Source organism: Chaetodon auriga, chromosome 20, assembly GCF_051107435.1.
Source record: "Chaetodon auriga isolate fChaAug3 chromosome 20, fChaAug3.hap1, whole genome shotgun sequence".
Classification (NCBI taxonomy): Eukaryota; Metazoa; Chordata; class Actinopteri; order Chaetodontiformes; family Chaetodontidae; genus Chaetodon; species Chaetodon auriga.
Window position 1 is genome coordinate 11427287 of NC_135093.1, and position 27640 is coordinate 11454926.

At 39.0% G+C, this 27640-nt stretch overlaps 2 protein-coding genes across 9 annotated transcripts in view; both read left to right on the forward strand.

Annotated features, from left to right (window-relative positions):
* The window catches only part of LOC143338564 (voltage-gated potassium channel KCNC1-like), a 52039-nt gene extending 32867 nt beyond the window's left edge, over positions 1-19172 (forward strand). For 2 of the 7 annotated variants that reach the window (XM_076759020.1, XM_076759024.1), the window contains exon 5: positions 14006-19172. In XM_076759020.1, the coding sequence (XP_076615135.1) occupies positions 14006-14019 (14 nt within the window). In that variant the 3' untranslated portion in view covers positions 14020-19172. Of the gene's footprint in view, positions 1-5 lie in introns of all 7 variants that reach the window. The other 5 variants (XM_076759018.1, XM_076759022.1, XM_076759023.1 and 2 more) reach the window with 5 other exon arrangements.
* Positions 19173-20721: 1549 nt separating this feature from the next.
* On the forward strand, positions 20722-27071 carry LOC143338566 (potassium voltage-gated channel subfamily A member 7-like). 2 transcript variants are annotated; one of them, XM_076759025.1, is made up of 2 exons: positions 20722-24027; positions 26045-27071. In XM_076759025.1, the coding sequence occupies exons 1-2, from the start codon at positions 23341-23343 to the stop codon at positions 26948-26950; spliced, it is 1593 nt and encodes a 530-aa protein (XP_076615140.1). In that variant the 5' UTR covers positions 20722-23340; the 3' UTR covers positions 26951-27071. The 2 variants fall into 2 exon arrangements, with proteins under 2 accessions (XP_076615140.1, XP_076615141.1); XM_076759026.1 differs by having other exon boundaries at positions 20722-24017; positions 26020-27071.
* Positions 27072-27640: the final 569 nt, after the last annotated feature.

Consider the following 27640-nt stretch of genomic DNA (forward strand, 5'->3'; position numbering starts at 1 on the left):
ACTAGAGGCAGCAGCCCTGGCACCCAGCCCAGACTCCCCTCTGACTGAGGATTGGTATAAGATGGAGGGGTCTCTGTTACAGCAGGACCTCAATGCAAACTCCACCTCCTCCTGGATCAAACCATAGAACAGAGGTAACACTGACAAAAGTTCAAAATAATGGAGCCCATAGTCAGCTTTTGACTGAAAGCACACACAAATTTTGATCTGGCTCTCCATGACATAGCATGTTTTGCAGTTGCACAAACCAATACAACTACACCGGCACTCACTTTCACACAGACGCACTTTATGCATGACTTCAAATCACAGATACACCACCATTTCCACAGTGTTGTGTCTACATGTTCAGTGGAGTTTGAAGTGTCGCCCGTGAGGAGTCCTCTCTGTGCCTGAACATGTGGAAAGTGTGCTGTCAATTTTAAGTATTACATAAAGAGACTGATGCAAACAGTTGAGCTAAGGTTAGGTAGTGCCTAAATCTGAATATTAAGGTTTGGGTGGCAAATAGCATTTTAGGGCTGACCATCTAATTTGTGAGGTATTTTATACAATGAAACCTAACCTCAGCCCAATATCTTACCTGCATACAAATTTGCTTCATTACAATTTTCTGAACTCATGTACAAGATGTAAAAAATATATATATATATTTGGAAAGAAAATGGGATTGCACTGTGATATACACCCATAACAACTAGTGTGCACAAATATGTGTATACTTGTGTGTATGTGTCTGTGTGAGAGTTTAAAACTTGCATACACTCATGAGTGCAAGAGCGCGTCTGTGTGGGCGTGCACGTGTGCAAATACATCCAGCAGCTCAAGTGAAAATAACCCAGTTGTCGTGTCCTGTGTCAGTAACTAATAAAACATACACTACAGAAGATTGAACGGGAACAGTGGGTCACGTTGTTGTCTGATGTGCCTCTGTGTTGTTGTTGTCTCTCTCTTCAGGTTGTGTCATATCACGCGTGTGTATGTGGGCTTTTTCATTCTTACGTGTATTACACTGTGTCTCTGTCCTCTCAATGCCGTCTGAGTGTTGTGTTTGTGCTGTCGTGTGTGGCTTAATTTTCTTTTTCCCTTCAACTGTGGTTATCCGTCTTACTCCCTACCCCACGGGCCTCCACCTTGGCAAACAACAGCACACACTGCAATTTAGAAAGGTTATGCTTTGAAAAATCCACAATTGTTTACAGTTGTGTATATGTATATATACACATATGTTTCTATATTTATGTATGCACATGTAGTCATGCACAGGTTTGGTCCTCAACCATTAACTGAACTACACTTATTCCTTCTGTGCGAGCATAAATTCCATGCTTCCAGAGAGGTGCATACTTACATTTGCATATGCTGTATTTCATGTAAAATCAATTGGACAGCCTTGACAGCTTCAGTTGTGACACTGAGCGCAGTGATGTGCAATGATAATCTTTCCAAGCACCAAGGTCACTGGGGTCAGCGGAGCCATCTGGGTCAAGGGATAGTACCTCTTGAAACATGGCACGCTGAAAACAAGTTAACATTTTAAACTGTGATTGTACAGTGTCTTCAGGTTTGTAACCAAAAAAAAAAAAAAAAAAAAAAGACCAGTTATCACAGTACTTATTTACAAAATACTGTGTTGTGAGCGTGTAATGGATCTGAAATACTACTCCCTAGACCATGTATCTGTGCTTTCAGTGCCTAGTGTAGTCCAAAGTTCAGGACCTTTTGTATTTGTGCTGTGGAGACCTGGATAGAAATCAAAAGGATTATAATCTGCACTCAGGGGCCGAAACACTTACTGAGCAAGTAGACATACAATCGCTCTGACAGATTTGATTGAAAAGTGGCTACATGCTGTCTAAGGTAAGCAAACCTTCAGCTGTCCAAGCCCTTCACTTACAGGTCCCTGACATTGCTTTAGTTTCAATGGTTCTTATGTTTAAACTGCAATTTAGGTGCTATAAAAATCCCTCTTTAAAGCAAATCAGGAGTCCATTGAAGAAAAGACGTGCTGGAGTCGCTCGGGTGACGCTTCAGGGTTTGGGAGTCTTACAGGAAAAGTTGTACACTGTAATTCATACATTGAGGTTGGGGATCTATAATGGTCCTTGTTTCCTGATTAATTAATATGTTCAGTCGTGCACCGGAGAAAGAGATTACAGTTAATACCAGAGAAATTGTGCTTCTTGCCATCTCTGGAAGCTGATTCTGAGCTTTTGATAGCTCTGTTAAAGACGTATTACCTATCCAGGGTGTACTTCACCTCTCACACAATGAACAGATGGCAGCCTAACAATCACTCAGAAACATCTGTGATTTAGGAGAAGACAAACGGTACTAAATATGAAGAAAATGATCAAAAAAAACTACTGGCTTCATGTCAGTTACTGTCCCTGTTCTGTGCTGATAATGAACCTGCTCCTTCTTGTTTTTAAAGAGGGATTCTCATGCTGTCTAAAACTCATTCTTGTGTGCTTCAATTGTGATTAATTTCGTAGTTACACGCATAAGATGTCTTTGCCAACTTCTTTTATTAGCTTGTTGGTTTCTTCTCTTTGATTGTTGGCCATTCAACTTCCTATGATTCCCGCAATATGCATGTCTCACCAAGGTCAAACGGCCAATCACCCCTTTGATTGTCCACTCCCAATCACTCCTCTGGACTGTCAAGGGTCTCGTTTGTTACCGTCTCTCTCTCTCTCTCTCTCTCTCTCTCTCTCTCTCTCTCTCTCTCTCTCTCTCCTTTCAGTTCTTCACTGTATGTACGATTGTTTTCTTTTTTTTCTGTTATTTCTTGGGTTTTTGTGCTTATTTATGTGCTGTGTTTCTAACATGGTGTTTCATTTGTGGAGTATTATGTACTGATTTTGTACGGACTTGTGTTCATGTGTTGTAGTATGATTGTAGGATTAAGTTGGATTTATTTTGAATTCACATGTTTTGCTGTTGTCTGTGGTTATGCTTTGTTTTTTTCTTAATGTCTTTGAGTTTTGTACAGCTGTGTTTTGTGGTTTGAAGTTTCGGCTTCCCCTGTGTTCTTCCTGTGTTCTCCTTTGTGTTTGACCATCACCTATCTGTCTATCTATTAATTGGAATAAGTAAGGAAATTGGCCACAAAACAGTGAAATTAATCAACATAAAAATGGCACAAATCTCGCTTGTTCAGGACATTCTCAAGGACTTTTTTTTGACAAAAAAGCTCATTATTTATTATGAGGTATAACCAAACCCACAATATGAACAATTTTAATATATTTTTGGCCCAAAAGCAGAAAAACTTTCACCACTCTTAAACCGAAATTCTGCATTGCTATTTAATACAATTTTTAGGTTTAACAAATACATTATGCATATACATATACGTATACATCTATTTATAAACAAGCTGTTTTAAGCTGTTTTTCTTTTTAGATTTCACAGGGTGGATTCATTCCCTGACCACAATTTATAATAACCCTCTTCATAATTATCATATTGATTAGGATAGATTGTCTCTTGAATTACAAGACCAAAGGTTTTTATAATATTCACTTCCTGGCCACCAAAACGTATCTGATCTCACCCAATATTATTTATCTGAAGTGGCTCAGTACAACAGGCTCCAACCAAATAAAACATGTAACCCCTAAAATCTTTCTTCTCTAAAGTAATTCGTGTGAAAATGGGTTGTGTGTGGTAACACTTGTCAGTGTCCTCCTGTCTGTCATTCTTCTCTTGTAGTCACAAACAGTGTGTAAAACTTGTTCTACATTGTTGTGCATGGTCTGGTGTGTGTGATAATATCACTGTGTTTCCTACTATTTTACCTCATCACAACTCTGCAAATATCCTTTTGTCTGAGCCAGATTTTTACCTTATAAAAGAAACAATACATCATCTGTACAGTATGTATGTATAAATATTTATGTTTATATATGAGAAGTATATATATAAAATATTAAATGCCTTTGGGCTTTAATTATAACAACTGACGCATATAGGTCTATGTGACCTACATTGAGCTAACATGAGGATGCGAGATACAGTTTCATGTCATCTAGTTTCCCCAAAAGACATCTCAGGTACTGTGTGGACACATTGTGGCTTCAGTAATGGTCATGAAGCGATCCATACATCTAATTATGGGTAACAGGAGATCATACCATCTTTAACAGGCAATTGATCACATGTAAGGATGATACAGTATGTGGCCATGCCAAGAAAAGCATCCGAACAGTCAGCAGATCTTGGGTATCCAAACGCAAAATTATAGGAAATAATAGAGGCGGTCAAGTAGGTCTCCGCCTTTTACATGCATACATACATACAAGAGTGGTTAAGTCCATTAATTCAGTCCAATCTGTTTTGCTTTACATAATTATTTCCTTGGTAAACCCTCTGGTAAGAATATTTGCAGTTCTTCCTCTCTGTTCCTCTGTGTCTCCCTTCTCCATAACCTCCTCCTTATGTGATTAACACTCATTCTCCATCCCATCCTCAGGCCGCCACTGCAGTGCAAGTGTAACTAAAGTCTGACTGTAGGTAGGTACGCGCTCCCTCCACAGTGCAAATTAAGTGTGACTTTGTCAAGGAATTATGTCATCACTGACTACAGTGACAGCCAGACTCACCATTTCCCCTGATAGACAATCCCAGAGCACAAAACCCCTGTTGATGTTGTAAATACGCTACTTAGCACAGTGAGGTAGCTAGCAGACCGTGACAGACTGCAGTGGCTGAGACATGATTAACTTTATAGGCATTTCTATTGTCATTTCTGAAACCTATCCTTATTTTGGATGTTACCAAGCAGTATACATCAGCAGTAGCAAACTAATGTACCAATCAGCTTTTGGCTGCAAAGCAAGCAGCCAAATTGATCACTTGAGCTGCATTTCCATCGTAGGAACTTTCCCCAGGGACCTGGAGCCCCTGGAGGAGCTCAGTGTGTTTCCACTGCAGGGACCAGTGTCAGAACAGACATTTCTGATAGGTCAAGTACTCGCAGCATTTTTTTTTTTTTTTTTTCAGCCACCATTTTTAAAATCTGTGGCTGCAAACAGTTTGTTTTTTCACATTGCAGAAGAGAGCATATGACCTATCAACAACTAAATCCAAGCCTTACTGTAAATATGATGTGTAAAAATAGCCGTCACTTTTCGTAATGTCAGCAGACTAATTGACCTAATATTCATGGGTGTTTAGACTACGATGGAAATGCAGACAACAGTGGGCTGAAGGAGCCTTTTAGTTCCTTAAAAAGTCGTTCCTGGGACTTAAAGTTTCAGGTACTTTGATTGGAAACGCAGCTTTGCGTTTATCTGAAAACCATCACAATCACATTACTGCCCTTTCTACATTTTTCTTCATCAGTTTCACCTTCATCTAATCAACAGATGGGAATTCTTTTGTTCTCTTAATCATATTTTACTCACATTGCACTTGACAAGTGTTTTAAATCCTCTGATTTCAGACTGAAAAGAGCCAAATGAAAGACATTTGCTCAAAGCAACAGAGCCATCAGTAAAGATAGTAAAGATCTTCAGATCATACTGTATATGGAACATAATTAGTATTGATCCAAATTGAATAGAGCCAAAAGAAATTCTTAGTGGAATCAAAGCATTTTATAGTAACTTCATTTATGGGCTTCCCAACATTATTCCTTTGAACTGCCATTGTGAATATCTATAGGACATTTGTCATTGTTAATCAAAGATAGCACCCGAGCAAAGCAGCACATTTAACTTAATAATAAGTTATGGCATAACCTCTGCTGAATAAAATACTCTAGCATGAGCTGTTGGGACATTACTGTAGCAGCTGAACCAATGTACAATACTAGTAATTTTACATTTATTTGGTTTCAACAGCTGAAACAAATCATTAAAACTGTCTGTTTCATTAAAGGTCTAGAACTCAAACTATTGAAAGTAATTATATTACATGTTAGCATTTTGCTTTATAACAGCTGCACATTCAATAACAAGTAATTTAGATAAGTTACATTTCTTTAAGATTTTAGTCCTGGGTGACACCTGTGGTAACCCTGATGAAAAGTTGGAGGTGTGCAGCCTGTGGATAATAACGGCCGTATTGCTTTGTAGACACATTTTTGCTAAATGGATCGCAGTCGGCGCTAATGCTTTTCAGTAGAAGCAGCAGCAGTTGCATGTTCAGTTTGCATAATCAGAATCTTAATGTGGCTCTGACACAGTCTTAGAGAGCAAATACTTTACAGTGAGGTTCATATAAATTAGATAAAATTAATATGGATTACATGCATACATCATTTCCTGTGAATCTCTCGTGAATCCAGCATTGAAACGGCGGAACCCACCACTGACACTGAAAACTACTATACAGCGAGGTAAATACCTCATGAGGATATATTGAATGGCCCATCATGTTTTAAAAATAGTCAGATTTTATAATATCTTAAGGGTAAAATTCACAATATCCATCTCTTGCTTTAAGAGTTTTTTTTTTGTCAGCATTGAGTTGTTGGCATTGCTGTAGTTCTACAGTAAAAGAGGTTTTCCTCACCCTTAGTTCCTCCTGTTGTTGCCCCTCAACTCAGCAAACATCACAAATATGGCTTCCATTTGATGCAACCTGACAATTTGTCTTGATACATTTGGCATGAACAAAATACTTTTGGAACTGAACTTGAGAATGAAGCAGCACAATGGATTGGCCAGACAACTTCCCATAAATCTTTGTGGGGGGATGTAGCCTCAGAAACCCAGCGAAAATGCATCATCAATATTTTACTGAGTTGCCATCCGACTAATGTGCCTGAGCGAGTCAGAATAAAAGAGGACTTTTATTTATGGTCAGCTCGAATGATGCGTAACACAGAGTGGTGGAGTTTTGCCGTATTTTCCCATTTTAACAGGAAGGCACAAAGGGCGTTCTGCTGTACCAATGGGTGTTCTTTGTTGTCTGACTGTGGCCTTATGATGGTTGGAGTTTGACAAAAATATACCGTAATTTCAGCTAATGTAACGCATTCCCATGAAACTGTAAAACTCCACCCATTATGGGCCAATGAGCCATTGTTGGGGCAGATTAACTGCTACCTACCAATGGTGTTTCTCACTTCACCTGATGCAACAACACTCCGTCAGCACAGTACTACCTACTCAGTGGTTGCTTCCGACAAGGTGAATTCAACATCTGCATGCTGTGTTACGCACCAAAAATACAGCGGGAAAGGACACAAAGGCTAATGCGCTGTTGTCTTGGATAAATTGGTTATTGGTTTTGGTAACATACCGTCAGTGGTGCAAGCACCGTGCATTATTCTTCAGTTTCACTTGACCAGTGGACTTTTTCAATAAAACATGCTTTCTTGGCGTGTGTCATTTCCCACTGTAAACAAAATGTGGACTGATCTCCATTACAGGATGCGATTACCGGGGATAGGAAGTGGTTTTGAGTGTTGCAGGGAGGATATTTCTGTGTTGGCCATTTGAAGTTTACAGGAACAAAAGCAAATGCTAAGTGGGCTGTTTATGAAACATAATGCAAAGCAATTCATTATTCCACATAACTTCATTAGAGGTATATTTCTGAGCTTTTTCACCGAAAACTTCACGTGGTCAACTCCTGTATCAGTGATATCTGAGTATTTTCTACTGTGTATTTTTGTAAAAGTGTGTAGTTTTGGCCAAATAGTTGTCTAAAACACCTGAACATTGCACATTACGCTTCACATGATAAAATGTTGGGTGGTTTATTCAATGGGCCTGTTGTAGGTGTTGGATTTCTTAATATCTAAGAATCTTTTGCTTTTCTGTTTTGAAAAAAAAAAAAAAAAGACATATCATAACTCGCATTTTCTTGTTTTGTCTTGTCTTGTCTGTCTTGTCTGTGTCTGTCCTCGTCTGTCCTTTATATGTCTTTATGATTTCGTAACTTTTTCAATCTCTTATCCTTCATTTGTTCTTTTTCCTTTACAATTTCTTCTGATAACATCTTAAACCTCATGTTCATGTTGACTTCATAATAAACCACCTGAATATGGACAATTTTGTCATAACATGCTCAAACATTTCAACTATGATTTCCCTTTTATTTTATTTGCATTCGATATCAAAACAATAATGCAAAATCTGATCTAACGAATCGATTGATGGTTAAAATTCTTCTTAAAGCAACGGGCTACGAGAAATCTCGCAGCCTCAATAACATATCGGGAATGGCTGGGTCATCACTGCGGCTCGCTCCTATCACTAGCCCACCCTTTGAAACCTATGAGGCCCCAGGACCACTGCGCCGCTGTCGTTCCCCCATCCCCTCCATTTTGTAGCAGAAAGGACGTTCATGATTGGATGATAAGAGATGCAGTGGATTAGCTCTGGACTGATGGCCCTGAAGCCTCCATTTGGATTGTACACCGAGCAAAAACAATAGCAATAACATAAAATGAACTTGAATGTAGAAAGAACGACCTCTTGTCTTGTGAAACTAATGGTTTATGATGCATGCATCGGGTTAGCTGATGGGGTCAAAACAAATTTTAGCTTTAAAGATACAGTTTTCCAATTATTAGAAGAAATGTTAAAAAAAAAAAAAAAATCGATCGGTTAGTTAATAAAATAGTGTCAAAGGTGAAAAAATATAACAAAAACATGTGCACAGTTACATTATAGAATTAAGTGTATAGATGGGCATCCATTTTTAAATGTTCTGGACCAAACAAAACAGAGCTCACAACACTGTCCAGAGAAATGACCATGAAACAAGATACTTCAGTTCATTTAGCCAAAGACAAAAATACATCCATAGATTATATTGACGTTGGATAGGTTTCTACTTTCTGTCTTTTGTGAATATTGATGTATGTACAGTGTAGACATCATTTTGGTAATTCTCTCTCGAAAAAAAACAAAAAAACAAAACAGATTTGGCTTCTATAAGTCTCAGTGTGAACACTTCATTTTGTATCTTCCCATTGTGACCTCTTCGGACACTTTATGTTGGTAGTTTACACAGCAGAGCTAAGCGGTGTCGAAGAACAAAAAGACAAAAAAAACCTAGCTTAAAGGAAAAGATATGAGATAAATGAAAAGCATTGTACCATAAGAGCTATCTCAACTGTGCAGCCTAACACGACTTTTGAAAATTGTAGTTTGTTTAAGGATCCCATATATGCAATTGTTACCTTCCAGTGCACATTTAAAGGTCTATTCAGTCACTTTCTTTAAAAGGCATGTCGTCTAATACATTCATATATACTTCTCATTATCATCGTATGTGCAGTTAGAACAATCATAATGGGCAGGACGAGGTTAGTTGGAGACCATTACAATGTGTAAGTCATGTGATCGATGGCGGTACATGGGCTGAAGTGAGCTCGTTACTTAATGCATTCAAAGTCCTTACAGCCGCCTGATGAGCAGCAAGCTGAAGATGTTTTCGTTTTTACAGCATCCATGCTTGCTTTAGTTTTCTGACACGATCGCTTGCCATCTCATGAAGACAGATGCACCAGATTTAGCCCGTTTTTAGCACTTGAAACTTAATGGTTAACAATTTTGCAGCAGAAGACCTAACGAGTAGAGTGACCTACCGAGCTACATGCTAACCGCGTTGTGTTTCCCCAGACAGTCGTTGGCAAAGGAGCACAATTTAATCATTTAGATTTGATGATAGTAAATGACTGAGTGGACCTTTGAAAAGAATGCTTATGAGGACAGTTACCTGAATGAAATATGTACCTGTATTCGTACATTTTTTCAAATAAATCAAAATCAAATGTATTTAGAAAGTTACTTAAAGACGAATAAACTAAGTACAAGAAAATGTTCCTGTAAAGTCATCTATGGATGACTTCATAATTCATTATATAGTAAAAATTAATAAATGCACTTTACTAACAGTCACTGTTAAGTTACTAACCTTTAAAACTTGCATGTAGACATAAGACACAAACCATATTACAACAAATGAATATACTGGACATGTGAGACCACCACCCAAAGGACATTCAGCTTTTCTAAATATGTTTTGCTTCTTCTTCACTTTTGATGTTTTTTTTTTTATATCGTTTATCATTTTTTTTGTTTTTGTTTTAAATGTTTATGCCTCTTCTAAAACAGTATAAAAAAATAAAAAATAATAAGTGCAATCTTTTGGCTAATCTCTGAAAACAGTTGACAGTGGTGACGATACAACATTTCCCTCAATAATTATAGATAAGCAATCTCTTGTAGGCAATTTATAGCTTTTATTGTTGTAACTGAGGTCCTTCCTCAGATTGTCATCCTCACATTAAAAGTTGAGCAAAAAAAAAAAAAAGGAATTAAAAATAGTAACACGTTCACATATGCAATAAACATGCAATATTATTTTAATGCTGGAAAACATGCTGTGCACACACATATGTAAATATGCAGATCTATTTTTAATCTTAAAAATGCACAGACTTCTTAGACAGTCTCTTTGTTATGTTTGATTCTTGAACGTATCCTGATGACATAAACCATTTTGTCTTTATTTCAAGTCAATGTGGTCTTACTGGTCCTTCAGACTTTTTGATGTTGTGGCTGCCATTTTTAATTGTTTAAGTTTTGTAATAGTTTTCTATTTTCTTCACTTGTACTGGTAATGTGTATTTCATTGTGAGGAATGACTTTTCTGTGCCACTGATTGTCTAAAATAACATTTGTGAAGAAGATACGATGTTGTATTTAACTGTCCTTACATTTGTTGACAACAGACATGTACTAAGACTGAAATCACCAGAAAAAAACTGTAAGTGCTTTAGAACCAACAATTTTTTGCAGGTGTAAAGGAAGAATATTTCCGTACTTGTTTAAAAAAAGTGGCAGGTCCTGATACTGTCATAACCAATGGTCTTGATTGCCATTTTGTCTAAAAATCAACGTGCTTCCAGACCCCTAAACTTTGAGAACTTAGATATGCAGTACTTTGATTGAAGATGACATCACTTGAATGCCTGAATGAGTTGCGGACTGCAGGTTTATCAAAGTTGAAGTGTCTCTTTTAGGATAGATCCTAGCATACAGTCACTGCACCGAGGTAATGCTCGCCTGGCTTCGTCTGATACGGGTTTTTGAAGGCCATCGCACATATTTTCAGACTGAAGTTGCTAATAGTCGTGCTTATACTCAGTATTGTTACATTTCACCATTATGATGTCAAAAAAAAAATTACAATAATTTAGTGTCGTCTGAAAATATTTGAAACAGCATGCAGCGCCTTGTTTCTCCAGTGAATCCAAGCATTTCTGACAGCAGCTCCTTAATGGATAAAGTCAACCTGAACTTAGGGAAAGCAGGGAAACTCCGTGCTAGCACGTTTTTAACTTGATATAACTTGCAGAAAATTGTATGAAGAAGTATAAAATGACACACGTTGATTAGCATTAGTTCATTCCTCAAAGCTAATCTTAGTCCACATCAGCGCACAAAACCTCTTTAAACCCTCTAAGCGCACATGCATACTGTATGACCTTGAAATGACTCCACAATGTGGATGTTACAGTTTGCAGATACTTTGAATTCTACTGTTATGCCTCCTTCTTTTGGAATGTACATTTTCTGTTACAGTAAAGGAAAATGTCCGTCCGTCCTAAACTGTATTTCTGCAGTGGAATGTTTTTCTTTAACGCTACAATCGTGTAATCTCACACACCACCGCTTTAATTTGAACATGAATGATTGCATAAGTAGTGCATTTGTTCATATTTGCTTTTCTATTGTGTCAACTTGGATCTGAAGAATGTCATAACTGTGGTTCTGTTGATTTTAAAGAATCTCATATTTGTGGCCAATGCAAATCACCTAGGACACTCTGATGTAAACATTGTTTAAGTAAACAAAACAGGCAGATGTTGTAAGTGCCTCTATGAGGCCCCTGTAGGCTCTGATGTCAATTTAGGAGTTCATGCAAACTAGCTAGATTTAACTAGCTAAACCTTTGAAGCAATGCTTAATAGGTCAGTGGTTATTATTGAATATGTACATATCTGTATCTACACATGTGAATACATTAAAGTCATATGAAATGAATACATCTATGTATACTTTGTGAGTGTGGGGCAGGAAGTTTCCTAATGCACAAATCTAACAGATGAATGATTTAATATGTCATCAGAAAGGTGATATATATACACACATCAACTGTGTATTTCAGAAACAAGGTATGTTGGTTTATTGTTTTATTGTACCGTGACCTGATTATTTTCAAAGCTTCTTATTATTAATTCAGCTGAAATGACCAATGACTCACCACTCTGAGTGCGTTCTCGGGTCTGCGTTGTGTCCTGGTCTTGTTTATCTGGTCTTACATGGGATAAATGCACTGTTCAATTTGTATTCTACCGAATATAAATTGAATATAAATGTACATGAAATGTAAATATTTCAGTGATTGTTACTAATTTATCCTGAAAGGCATGTATGATTTGGCTTTGAGAAAAAAAGAGACTTGCAGAGACTGTTACACTATTCTTTTTGGATTTGGTCAGCATAGGAAGACTAAATGCTGTGGATCTCTAAGTACAGTCTTTTAATTTGTGAGAGCAAGAGGGGGAAATGCTGTTTGATCCACTCTGAATTGTGCAGTGAGAAGATAAACTTCTTCATGTCTGTTACTATGGTGCATGATATATATAACAAATCGACACTATCATCACTTTGACGTACGAGTATCTTGAACAGTAAGCTGTTCTGATTTACAATACCAGTGTCCAAAATAATGGCTGTGTATAGCAACACAGAGGCTGCTTTGGCACTGTTTCAGGATGTTACTGGTGCCAGAACAAAGGCAGGAAAAGACAGGAAAAGTCTGGTTTGTGTCCAAACAAACAATGGTGTGTTAGTATCAAATAATGGGTAATGTCTTTAGACTTGTGTGCATGTGGCCGATTTTATGAGCACTGAAGCGTAACACAGAAAAAAGTATATACAGAAATGTATAAATCTGGCACAAAGACTCCAAGACTGACAGAGGAGGAGGGTGAAAGAAGAGCAGACGGGAAGAGCTGCAATAAAGGATACTGTTTGTATTGGGTTGATGTTTGTTGGCGAGACCACAACAGAAGTGTTTAATCTCCCAGTAAAGAATGCATGATGCAGCACGTGTGATACAGGAATTGTTTACCATAACCGTAGGCAAAGAATGAAAAATGTTCAGCCTACCGTTGCTGGCAAACATCTTCTTGAATTTGCACCTGTGTTTGCATGATGCATTGCTTGGAGTTGGAGGTTCAGCCTCCTGAATTCTGCTTGATTCACAGTGCAAGAATCCCTTTTTTTTAATGTGAAAAACCTCCACAAATAACATTTAGTATGTTTGTATGTGTCCATCTGTCAACAGTGTGTTTTTCCATGAAGTGCACATATCATTCAAATGGAAATGTTTGCACACAGAGATACACACACACACACACACACACACACACACACACTAGTAAATAACTGGTCATCATCTCCTTATCACCTAGTCCTGTTGGCTTTGTGATGCACTGTACATGATTCACTCCTGTAAAGATGGTTGGTATATCTGGTGCTGGCCGGTTGGCTGGCAGCTTCTCTCATTCACTCTGTTGTTTGTTTTTCTGATACTGTCAGCCACCAGTTTTATTGTCACATTCTCTTGATTTTGTTGCTCAGCAATATCTGCCAAATCTGTGTGTGTGTGTTCTCGATATTTTTAGTTTAAATGTGTGCACTTCATTCTAACATGCACAGTTAACCAGCAGTTCACAGGTAATGGTAATCCCTGATTACTTCCCTATTGTATGTTATGTCAACAACACTATTGAACTGTGTTATGGAAATCCATGTAATTGGCAAATTCCAAATACGATAAGAAAATTCAACTTATGACCAAGATTGGTTTGTATTCGTTGAGCACTTCTTCTACAAACCAATCTAGATACAAGTGTTTACTCGAAATGTTGTAAGTTACAAGTTTCACTGAACATAATTTCTTACAAAGCATGTTTATTCTCTGTGAACGTAATATTAATGGCTTTCTGTTCTTGTCTTCACAGTGTTAAGTTTCTAGCATTCGCCTTCTCTCTAATGAGGAGTCAGTAAGCGGTAAACACAAATTTGCGGCGGGAGCCACGTAAGCGACAGGTGTGACGCGGATGGACAGTTTAAAGGAGATCTCTGGGGTGACAAGAGAGAGACCAGAGGTTAATGGTGAATTAAAAAATCTTATGGTCTGCTCCTCACGTTGTTACCAAAGCAGCCTCTTGGAACTCCGACCACATTTTTGACAACTGTCTGACCGACCTTTTCCCCCTTTTTTTTTCGGCAAACTGACTGAGCATTGCACTGACACACTTTGGGAGAGAAAAGGACTCCTGATTACACATTCCAGATGACATATCTCTGACAACATTATACTCGCCATCTTGTATGATGACCAACTCAGTACCATCTACAGTGCTGAACAACTGAGCAACTTCACAAGTTTCCGAAAAATAAACACTTGTCTTCACAAAGGACTGAATGAACAATGTAGCATCTCTGCTAACATATTGTAGCATTTGTTGGCTGGGAAATAACTTGACTCAATCCATCAACAGTTCAAAGAGAGAGGAATTTATGCATTCAAAGGATCTTTTAGATGTCATTTTCCTCTTGGGTTCCTGTCAAGTGAAGAAAAAAAAAATAGAGAGAGTACATGAGAGACAAAGGATTGGTCTTAACCCATTAAGACACTTGATGTTCCAAAAAAAAAAAAAAAAAAAGATGCACTAAATACAAACAGTGCGTATGAAATCAATCACAAATGCACAGTATTTAACACCCATACTATAGTCCCTCATTCAATTTTAGCACTTGCATAGCATGCTTGCCACTGAACTTATGTCTTCCATTCACTTCTATCAGACTGAAACACTGCCCTCATCACAAGTACTAAGATAATCAGAGACAGCACTAACTATGAAGCTGACCAAACGAAGCACATGTAGCATTAGCTCAAACTGGCCATGTATAGCATTTACTGTACACTTAGCTTCACCTGAAACATTAAGAAAATGGTGGAAGAAGACTTATCTTTATCTCTCATGTACTGCCATGGGCTTGCCCAGAAATCCATGTGGGAAACCAAAGGTCCTGTAGCATGCACTTGCTGAACGACCTTCTGTAATGTACAATAGATAAGGAGAACTGTTCCATTTAGGATGAGGTTTGTCCTCACCCTCATACTGGCCGTTGCCTCTGTTTGGTACGAAGTCATTCCTCTAAAAGAACTCAGCCCTGTAACTGCCTCTAGCATCCCATCCCTATATGCACATTCAAATATCACAAGTATTTTTCCCATGTCTGACTGCCACAGTGCGAGGAGCAAAAAGACTGATGAAAGGAGACAAAACAGAAGTCCTAGAGACAAGTCTTTCTTCAGTATGGAGCCTGCCTGTTACATTACAACGAAAAGAACATTCCTGCCACAAGAACACTTTTTACGTCACTTAAAGCTATCCATTAGCTGGAGATGATGTGTTATCATTTTGAAAGGGACCAATCGGATAAACCTTCCCCTTAACACAAAGGCCAACACTGCCAATTAGGCACAAGAATACCCAGATGAATACTGCCCCATCTCTCTCTTGTTCCTCATGCTGCCAACGACTGCTTCACAGGCAAGTCGATGTCAAGATAAGGATGGCCCATCAGGGGAGCCTTAGGCAAAGGGGATAATGAGAAGAAATGGACCAAGAGAAGAGCAAGTGTGGAAGTGTACAAAGAGAACAAATCTATATTTTGATAAAGAAATCAACTATCCATGGCTTCGGAGGAAGTTTCGGTGCAGAATAGGTCCAGAATGGAAGAAAGAAAAAAAAAAAATCAGATGAAAGGGTCAATAGAAGATTTGGCGTCATGAAATGGAGTCAAAGTCCTGGAAAAAAGATGGGAAGTGAATATTTTGGCAAAGCTTTTTTCCCCACAAGCACCGGGAAAATGTTTTTGTTTTGTTTTTTTCCTCTGAGAGACAATGAGCAATGACAGACTCTTGCCTACAAAGACATGGGGACGACAAAGGAATGGACGCTGAGATAAACAAATGAAAAAAAAAAAGATAATGCATTTTTGTAACTTTGTTTACCAGCATGACTACTTTGCATGACTGTCTTTTCTGCAAGCCCTTAGTTGAAGACAAGGGTGCTAGAGATACAAAAAAAAGTATATATAAAATGAATTAAAAAAATGTTATATGCAATTAATGTTTTAAAAAAAGATTATAATGAAAGAGAAGAGCTATATTTTGTTTTGAAAAGTAAAAAAAAAATGTGAATATTGAAACATGTATGTTTGCAAAGTACACCCTGAACTATGTTTTGTTTGATGAAATCTCTCTGCTACTACTGCCCTACATTCCTCATTCCAGTGTTTTCGACCGCTGCCATGGATTTACTTTATGCATTGACCCGTATATTTTCTAATCATTCAACCAACAGCGATCATTCAAGACTTTGCCAAGCTATAGCATTTGCGCAAAGGATGTTTGTTGTCAAAAGTCTACGTTTTCCTCCTTGAAACATTTGCACAACGACCGTAGCAGCAGTTCTACAACAACAGCTCTCCATCCCACAACTTTGACTGCTTGATCAGTACCCATCGTTTGCTTTTTTTTTCCTTTGGCAATAATATAAGAGTTGTCACATGATTGTAGCAGGGCAAACGGAGAACCTCGAGAGTGTCTTCAACGCCTCAGTGTTAAAGAGATTCGTGAAGGCCTTGGATGTCCCATGACAGGATTTTGCTGGGATGAGCAGTTCTGTTCCGCTAGTCCTAGGTAGAGAAATGGGAGTACAAGTGCAGGTTATCCAATAAAGACCAATAACAGACTATGAAATATTCTACATTGGCGAACAATCAAGAGAGATTTCAGGTTTGCATGGAACCAACTGCCATTCCAAAGTTTGTGTGTGGTTTAAAGGACTCAGGTGTGTCGGTGGTGTGTGTGGATGTAGGTGTTTTGCTATTTTCTTTCTAACATAATAAATTCTAGTATATAGACGACGATAATGTGAACACCTCACAGTGATGAGTAAAAAAACGCATGCATTATGACTTGATAATCTCTCGATGGGGGGAACAGAGTCTTGACATATCCCCTTAGCCTCCTATCATTGTTTGTCATGAATCCAGTCTTGATAACTATGAACACTGTGCCGTGTCGTAGAGCAGAAACGTCTTCCTCCGAGAGGCAACTGAAAACTACTCACACTCGCAGTGTCAGCATGAGTGTGTAGAGGTAGCTCATCTTCGTTTTTTAGATGGTCAGGTCTTTGCATCCGTCATTACCCATGGAGTTACCGTCATCCAGCTGGCTAGTTGGCAGCTCGTTACAGCACACACAGTCATGTGAGCACCAATCAAAGAGACCCAGAGCTTCCAAAATGATGTCAGTGAAGTACTTTAAGTGTTGTGAGAAAACAGAGGGTGAGAGATACCAGTGTCCACCAGGGGAGATTGATGTAATATCAAAAAAATGTCTTGCTTAAAAAAGAAAAAAAAAAAAAAAGCAACTCATTGTTGAGTGCTCTCCAAGCACCTCAACCTTGGTTTAGCGTTCAAAGTGAGTTTCAGGCCCTGCTGGTCCAGGGCTCGGCTCAAGCAGCTGAATGGTCCTCTGTCCGTTCCCAGTACATTGCAGTTGGAGGTTCACCAGAATGAGACTCAGTTGTGTGATGTAGACTACATAGACTATTCAAGGTTTTACAGGTTCTAACTTCTGTCTGTTTGCAAAAATGGTCCATGGGATTTTGTTTTGGTCCCATATCTTTTTAAAACTCCCGATTTAGTTCCCATTTTGGAAGGCATTAAGCAACTATGGCTTTGATGGTCACAAAGATGTTTATGAATATTTCAGAGGCAAACTTCTAGCAATGGTGTGCATACTTGCAAAAACTTTGTGCTTCATCCAGCTGTTTGTGCTTTCTTGGCCAAGTGCTTTTTTTTTTCCCCTCCTTTTCTTGTTTGTCACTGTTAAGTTCGCCATGTCTTCATTCTCCACATTGTGACTGCTCTGCCAAAACCAGGCTGAAAAAGATGTCTTTCCTTTTCTATTGCATAATACTGCCATTTGATTTAGTCATGTTGAACAGAATGAGTTACAATGTTGAGAGTGCTAAGTCTGTTTTATTTTCTCACGTTTGCAATCTGTTCGAAAATGTTAAAGATTTCCTGTGTAACACTCACATAACCAAAAACAACAAAGAGGCTTTATATGGTAAGTAGGTGCCACTGTTAAACTAATGGCTACTATGTGTTGTGACAATATTATGACATGTCCTCTCCAGGTGTTTGGAAGGTGTTGTGTGGACACATCCACTCTGATATCCTATTTTATTTCTTTATGTGCCTGTTTCTTTATTTCTTTTTTTTTAGTTGAGGACATTGTATGCAATCTGCACCACGAATGCCACTGATCGACACTTACTGTATGCTCCCTGAGACACAGATGTTCTGTCATCAGTTCAGATGATTGCAACCACATGTGTAGTGGCTTTATGGCTTTCCATAGAGCGACTTAGCAATCACGCTAATCTAAAAATATTTTATTTTACAAAGTGTTAAGACCAGAGTTGTTTTAGGAAATGTTATCATACTGAATAGATTTTTCTAATATAGTTAATATTTTATTTAGAAATAATGTGACTAACACCACAAAAGTCATATCGATATACATACATCTAATATTACGGACTAACTCCATGTATTCACATAAGCATTCCAAAGATGAAAGATGTATGTTCATTTTACATGCCATCAAATTGTATAAAACAGACTTAGGTACTAGTCCATTGTACTACGGTCTTAGTAGGAGAGTGAATGGGGGGAGGAGGTGGTCACTGGAGTATCTGGTTGTGACTTATGCCGGATTTTATTTTTGAAATGTTGGAACACAAAGAACAACTCATCAAGAACTGTATAAAGTATATTTCAATGGAATGTTCATGATCTATCTTTTTATATTTTGAAGAAAAAATAGAAACATATCAATAAAGTGTCATAATTGAACATATTTCTACTATTGAGACTTAAAATGTATGAATGTCAATGCGACCTAATGTGAACCAATCTCCATAGCAGCTTGAATGAACAACTGATTAACAGTCATGAGATGCTTTTTCAGAGACATTAAAATTGCTTAAAATCATTGAAATGAACTTAAAATAAATGAAAAAGTGACATCAACGGTGTGTCAGTTTGTTCAAGGCTTCGAACGAATGAAGCTCCCTAACGATGCATACTGACTGTAACTTTCTGCACTGACTGTCACAGTTAGCACAGTTCATCAGCCTGTCAGGAACAGGATACCACAATACAGTGATTGACATAATCTGTCTTGAAGTGAGGACACAGTGAAAATCCAGAGTCTTGCATGAAACTGAAGGATGACATGCTAAATTTGTGACTGGAAGTTAAAGAATATGACATATTTTGATGCCAGCATTTCCAAGAAGCTCCAACTGTCACCTTTATTTTTTAGCCATTGGCTGTTGCATCGGTCAGTTGGAGCTTCTAAAGTCAAAAAACCTGTCATATAATGTTAATGGATTATTTTGAGGTCAACTGTAACTGCGGCATGATATTTGAGAGTCATGAGGTAATGTAAGGACTGTCTTCCTGACATTACATGTTCATATCAGATGACTGTAACTTTACCTTTAAGTATCTGTGAAACCAAATCGGATCTATAATGTTTCTTAACTGATACAGAAGAGTTATGGTCTTCGACCTGCTCAATAGAATGTAATATTGTGGGAAAATGAGCAAAATAGTTGTGCTCAGAGTGGATAAAAAGAGATCAATTCAATGTTTCACAGTGATTTTGAAGAAACTGAATCAGAATTACAAAAGCCCCGACACAGGTTAGTCATCAGCAAGAATTAGAGGGAATCTGACAATCTTTAATAAACTCTGAAAATTATAGTAAGGAAAAAAAGTGTATTATAGTATAGTTAGACTAATAAAGCTGAAATGAAAGTGGTAGCTAGTTGAAGCTTAATGTATTAGCCCTCGGTTAGCAAAAATCAGCACTGCCTTTGGAAAATGCTTATATCCATGATGAAGGCACAGGACCATAAGCTGATGTATGGACCACATGGTAAGAAATAGTAAAGTGCTCTAATGAGTCATCTTTTTTCTACTTATGGATACCCAGTATCTGTTTCACACTGTTCCACATGGTGATGAATCTGTGGCGGTACAGTATGTACAGCCATCTCATGGGAGTCACAAGATGTCATGATTGCTCTGCATAGCTGCATGAAAGCTGAAGAATTTAAAGCCATTTTTACAGAACCAGGAGCAAAGAATTGCCTCCTCCAGGATGATGATGCACAGCGCTAAGAATATCAGAGCATTTTTTGGAGGGGTATTATTTTGTGGTCGATTTCCACATACATGTTGATTTATTGGCTCCACATTCTGTCCTATATATCCTTGACCTTATTGCTTTATAGGCACATTTCCACAAAAGGTCAACAGATTCATAGCATGTAGTCTGAGTTATCTCATTTGATAACATGATATGTGATCAAAGGGGAACGTAATGTTGCAACCCAGCAAGCAGAGTATTTATTCTGTGACTGAAGGCAGCTGTGAGGAAATGTCGGCAGAGGCCCCTTTCAGTTTTTGCTCCTCAAACATCACCTCCCTCTGGTGGTGATACACAGTAGTGTCTGTTTGGTAGATTGAGGTGGGTGAAGACCAGCAACAAATAACAGTAAATATAATTGATTTAATTTTCGTTTTGTTTGTCTATTTTATTGTTTTAACCACAGACTCTAAATGATCTCCACATTTGGAAAGACCAGCCTTCCATAAAAAAAAGAGCTAAATTTCCATTATTTATGTTATTATGATTATTATTGTGCTAGTATTATCATTATTATGTGAGGCAACCCCATGATTCCACCTCATATTCAAGACATTACTGAAAAAAAAAAACAACAACAACAATGAAAGGCAAGAAGGCAAACAAGGGTCCAATTTTCTGTCATCTCACAGAATCATCATCCTCAAAATGAGGAAAACATGACCAAGCTAAACAGTACTTGCATTAGTGAAATGATGATTATTATTATACTCAACAAAAGAGTTGAGCAAAAAGGTGAGTCTCTTTATCCAATAATACATTTCTGCTGAAGCATGAATAAGCTTTATTTTGCACCACTTGAAAACAGATGGCCTACTACTACACAAATGCTAGGCCCACTTTTCCTGCTATTTTCCACATAAACGTCTATTAATACAAATTATCCCGCTCAATTCACTGCACAGCTGGCAGAACAGCTACGCCAAGGCTAACATTACAGTTGGGCTACAGTTTTACTACATACACAAAAATTACATGAAGTTGATCACTAACACAGCACTTTCTGCTTCCTTTCAATCATTAAAGGTGCTATATATAAGAATTGACCGCCTGTCGGAAATTATACTCCATGCAAATAACAACAACATCACTGACTTCACTCCTTCCTCATCCTCTCATGTTGGACTGAGGACAGCCTGGATGCTACAGTGACTTGCTATCACCTCTTGAGGTACAAAGTGGTATTACAAGAGGTGCCAGGGCTAGCTGGTTACCATGCTAACTTCAGTAGATATACTGTATATGCGACACAATACATAGACGTCTTTAACATAACGTCCAAACTATTTTTTCTTCACACTGTTGATAATTTCAGTCTTGAATGTTTTAAACTAAAATTCGCATGTGCAGCTCCTCGAAAGCAGAGTTAGAGTGCAAGCCTACTACAAATATAAATGCTTACAGCTATGAGCCTCTGTTGCTCTCTCCCTTGAAGTAACATCAACAAACATCGTTCAAACCTAATGTTAAGGACACACTGATTAAAATAAAGAAAGTCATTGAATGAGAAGGTTAATCCAAACTTCTGGCTGATATTGCATGTAAAATAAATATAAGAATAAATAAAGGAGAATCTATACAAGAGCAGTTAAACTCACATTACAGGCAATAGCAGTTCACATACAGTACCTACAACTGGCATTGTACCCGAGCTGTAATATATCATCTCAAGCAAAGTGACATAGTGGTGAGATTAGTGGCAGCAAAGTATAGAAAGAGTAATATGATACTGTCAGCTATAACAGTGTGCACCAGAGTATTATATAGTATGATTACGCAATGACTGTTGACTGGAAACACACATTTGAATTATGTTCATGCAATGTCATGTTATCATGGTTTTGATTTAGATAACAGTAATTGTAGTTTTGGGAAATTAAAAAATTCACTTCAAAAGGACTTCTGAAAAATATTATTAACCAACATATCCTAAACCATGCCAGTATAAATCCCCACAACAATGCAAAACAATGGCAACTGGCCCATACAAAGTATAGCCATTTGTCAAATTTAACAATCAAACATTGTAATCTAAGTTCAAATATTTGCTGATTATCTTGAAAAGACTAAGCTATATGTTAAAGTTTTCTTGTGTGACTGTTGCTACAGTTCCATTGTTTCCTGTTCTTAAATAAGACACTTTTAATTTAAAAAAAAAAAAAAAAAAAAAAAGCCCAAATGCATTGAGTGAGGACCTCTGTCAGTCAGGGTACCATGCTTGTTAGAGAGGGTAACACCATGCACTGCCAGGCAGAGGTGACATTTGATAGGGAGGTTGAAGGTTGCCTTGCCCCATAGCTGAAATGGAGGGAAAGAACAGGGAGGGGTTGGAGAGGTCTAGAGATTGAATTTCAACGGGACAGCATTCCCAAAAAATTTCAAGACAGACAACGTGAGGCAGGAAGGGACAGGGCAAGATCCTGGATGTTCCCTCAGCAAACAACTGGAAGCGCAGTTTGTGTATGAGCTGCTCAGAGAGATTAGCTGGACTGCCAGTGGACTGAAGGTAGAGCAAACAAGCCAAACAGGGACTTTGTAGTCAGACAGACATGATGACAGAGAGAAAGACGGACAACCTGATGAGCCACATGAGACGAACAATGTGATTTTTCGTCCTGGTATTAGCCTCTGTCTGCACTTAGTGAGTAAATACTTTCATCTCACTAACTGGGGACTAACATTGCCTGTTGTTTGTATATTTTTCTAATCCATAGTTCACCTTTTAAATTGAATTATTAAGCAAGATCTCAAAGAAATTTTAGTGACTTTGTGGGTGAATGTGTAATGAAAATATTCACCACACAAACAGACACTTGTACAGTATCTCCCCGTCAGCCATTTGCTTCTAACACCGCGTGTAATGCTTCTCAACTGATAATCCTCTGATGGAAATATCGCTCTGGTTTCAGACACGGTTTGCTTTTAAGTCCAGTTGTTATACAAATTCCCAGGAGAGTGGTGTGTTGCTCTCCCTGGCCTGGCATGGACAGCATTGACCCACATGAAGACAAGAGGGGTAGCAGGAGGAAAGAGAGCGATGGAGAGAAAGATAAACAGCTGAAGAACCAGCTCAACAGTGAGGAGAAAGGAGAGAAGGAGGTCAAAGGGAACGAGAAAGAGAAGAAGAAAGACAGCCGGCGTTCTGGGTCTCTGTGGAGGAATGGATGTTCGCTGAGTGAAAGACTGGCCATCAACGTCTCAGGGATGCGCTATGAAACTCAGCTTCGCACCTTAGCCCAATTCCCAGACTCCTTGCTTGGTGACCCCAGGCGGAGATCGCGGTACTTTGACCCACTTCGAAATGAGCTCTTCCTGGACCGCAATCGGGCCTGCTTTGATGCCATTCTGTACTTTTATCAGTCAGGTGGAAGGCTTCGGAGGCCTGCCAACATACCCCTGGACATCTTCATGGATGAACTGTTGTTCTATGAGCTCGGGGAGGAGATCATGAACCGCTTCAAGGAGGACGAAGGTTTTCCAAAAGAGGAAGCGAGCCCGCTGCCATCCAATGAAATCCAGAAAAGACTGTGGATGCTGTTTGAGCACCCTGAGTCCTCATCGGGTGCTCGTATCATAGCCATCATCAGTGTGATGGTCATTGTGGTGTCCATCCTCATCTTCTGCCTGGAGACGCTGCCTGACTTCAGGAATGAGAAGGAGACACGAGAGGTAGGAAATAATAATAATATTTCACAATAATGCTAGTAGTGTCCTAAGAATTGGGAATGTCAATAGAGGAAAGTGAAGCTAAAGTTAAGAAAAGGTTTCAAATTGGCGTTGGGTATAGGTAAGTCAAAGGTAAAACTTTGATATGAGCAAATATATGGCTAGTAGTCATTTGGAAAAGTAACCCTACTACTCAATCTTTTTTATGGTTTTATATCATGGTTTTATGTTCAGCATCACACCAATCAAACAGCATGGGTGTGAGGTCTTGAATCGGATGTGTGTGACTGCCTGGGTCAAACGGAAACGTGATATGACGAGAAGCAGGTGTTTAGGTAAACACACACTTGGTGACTACTACAGTCTAAGGAAAAATACTGACATGGGGACAGCAATTTGGCAAAATGTCTGGAGCGAGACCAGAGAGAGAGGGAGAGAGAGACTCCTGGAAGCTCATGGTGTGATTATTTTAGTCGGCAGTTAAATTTGATACACTCGGATTCAGGAAGTGCTAAAGGGTACAGAGTAACGGGTCTGGCTTTGGATACAAATGAAAGGAGAGAAAGCACAGACAGGGTATGGACGAGACAGTTAGTTGCGTTGAAAAAAGGTCACACAAGTGACCGAACACATAGGCAGAGGTGAGCCAAAGCCTTCCGGTGGCTTAGTACCGGAGACTAAAAGGTCTCACAGGATGAGCAGCGTACGTTGGGTCATGTTAACACATTCCTGCAAGACTGCTGTGCTAGGCCAAGCTGCCTTTGCACAAGGGATCTGCCAGGAAACTACTGTAACTCACTCTGGTCCAAGTCTGCGGCAGACCCACTGAACTGCATTGGCAATGTTACATGGCAGCAGAGGCCAGGGAGATGGGATAGCTATGAAGGTGCAGATGGATGAGGAACGGTGCAGCAAGACGCTCTCATGTTTCCTTTTCGGAGATCTCACATGGTTATATTTAGGCTTAGGAGAGCCCTTGGAGCAGATCAACACATAGATGTCCACCTATAGTAATGAACACTGTCACTGACTGGCTACTGGAAAGTCATAAGAAATACTAAGTTTATTTAAATTACCCTGAAATTTGATATGGTACACACAAGCCATGACAGCATACTAAACTGATCCCTTTATATCCGTATCATCCGTTTTCACACTTTCAACTTGACTTCGAGTATAAGATGCTTCAAACAGCCACTATCCAAGGCTTGGATGTAATGCTAACTGACAGGAACGACGGAAAGACAGGTGGACTGAAAAAGAGACAGGTGCAGCTATGATTGAAATGTCAAGCCGCAGATGTCCAACGCTTTTACGATGTTGTCAAAAGTGAGAACCAGTGAGATGGCCGACAGCATACTGAAGTTCTCTGTAGTTTATTAGAACACCATGAAGACAGTAGCTCAGTAGCAGTTTGTAAAATGATGTAAATGGTAGTAGCCTGGGAGGAACAGTTTGACATTTGGGGATCTAAGTTTATTCTCTCCTTGCCTAGGCTTAGATGAGAAGATAGTGGCCACTTGCATGATTGTATGGTGAAAATGTAGCTGGAGCAGGCTAGCTTAGCATAAAGACTGGTAAGAGGGGAAAACAGCTAGCTTGAATCTGTTCTAAACACATTAACATATTATGTATTTTTTTTTAAATATTTGTACAAAAACTGTAATATAAAAATGTTAATTTGCCTTTTTATGAAGAGTTTGTGAGAGGTGAATTTTGTTACTTTTGGACAGCGACAGGCTAACTGTTTGCCCCTGCTTTATGCTAAGCTAAGCTAACTGACTGCTGGTCTTAACTGAATAATTACTGTACAGACTCAAATGTGATGTAATATCCATCTTCTAATGTAAATTGTGGCAGAAGTAGTTGAACTATTCCCTTAACTGTTTACATGACTGATTGTTTGAAGATCAATTTGCAGAATTACAGTTCAAATTGTGTATTTTCATTTATGTTAAGGTAATACTTTTGTTATACTTTACAACTATTACATATTCCCTGTCTGTCTCCCTTCTTTCAGGAATATTTTTACAAGTATCACTCCCAGGCAAAGAACATATCTGAGAACATGCCTCCTCCCCACAGTGTTTTCCATGACCCCTTCTTCCTGGTTGAGACCGTATGTATATGCTGGTTCTCCTTCGAGCTCTTCATGCGCTTCACTTGCTCGCCCAGCAAGATGCGCTTCTTCAAGGATGTTATGAACATAATCGATTTCAGTGCCATCCTGCCCTATTTTGTCACTCTGGGAACAGAGCTGGCCAAGGACAATGACGCCTCTCCAGCCACATCCTTGGCCATCATTAGAGTCATCAGGTTGGTGAGGGTGTTCAGGATCTTCAAGTTGTCTCGTCACTCTAAGGGCCTTCAGATCCTTGGTCAGACACTGAGGGCCAGCATGCGCGAGCTGGGCCTGCTTATCTTCTTCCTGTTTATTGGCGTCATCCTCTTCTCCAGCGCCATCTACTTTGCTGAGGCTGACCACACCAACACAGCCTTCATCAGTATACCACATGCCTTCTGGTGGGCAGTTGTCACCATGACCACAGTGGGCTATGGTGACATGTACCCAGAAACAGTGTGGGGAAAGCTGGTGGGCTCCATGTGCGCCATCGCTGGTGTGCTGACCATCTCGCTGCCAGTGCCCGTCATAGTGTCCAACTTTAGCTACTTCTACCATCGGGAGACTGAATGTGAGGATCGAACCGAGTACACCCATGTCCAGACCAGTCTGTGGCACGACGAGGAGCCAGAAGGGGAGGAAATAGAGGAAGAGGATAGAGATCCAGAGGGAGATTATTATGCCATTGAAGGTATCTGCAATCCTTTGAATGGGACCTTGCTGGGTGGACTGTGTACAGGGCAGAGCACAGAGTTCAGAGGAGGAAATATGTATCTGAGGGAACCACTGGTTACACAAGTGTAGGGAGGGCGAGTGCTGTTTTGTTTTGGTGAGTGTTGTTTTGTTTTGCCATTTGACAAAAACACAATATGATGAAGTAAATGAAGTAGAATGAAAAATATGAGTCCTGAAGGAAGAAACTGACCAAGAGAAAATGGCAAACCATGAAGTAAAATCATAAATATAGGACTAATATGGCTACTAAATGCTTTTTATTGCCTTTACTTGTTCATTTCTAAGTATTTATTGCCGCACTTGCCAGCCAAACGTTGCTGAAAGGCAACTTTTGTACAATAAAGCTTAAAAGAGACAGAGTTTTATATTCTCAGGGTCATGATATAGATATAGTATGAGCTGTCATTTAGTAATGCTATCAGCTTGTGTTAGAGATGAAAATGACTTCCTGAATGTCTGTTCTGTGCCTTGAAACTCTGACGTCTTAGCTCTGTCACTTTGTAGCTTAATGTGTGAAGTGGAAGCAGATAGATTATTGGCAATATAGGTGTCATGTCTCATCAAAAGCCGACCTCCCTCGTAAACCAACCCCACATTCTCAACATTCTTCTGTAAGTAATGTACAAAGTTCACATTTGTGTAGTTTTGGCTTATGTGACCTGAAGCCACCGACATGACCTTTATCATGCTGTAAGACAACACTGTAGCATTGCTTAATGACACAGTGTTGCCCATTGGTGTTAAAGAGGAAAGTTTTGA

Coding starts and splice junctions, on each gene's coding strand:
- LOC143338566 (XM_076759026.1), top strand. CDS start 23,341: ATGGACAGCATTGACCCACATGAAGACAAGAGGGGTAGCAGGAGGAAA. Junction 24,018..26,019: donor GACTTCAGGAATGAGAAGGA/GACACGAGAGGT, acceptor ACTATTACATAT/TCCCTGTCTGTCTCCCTTCT.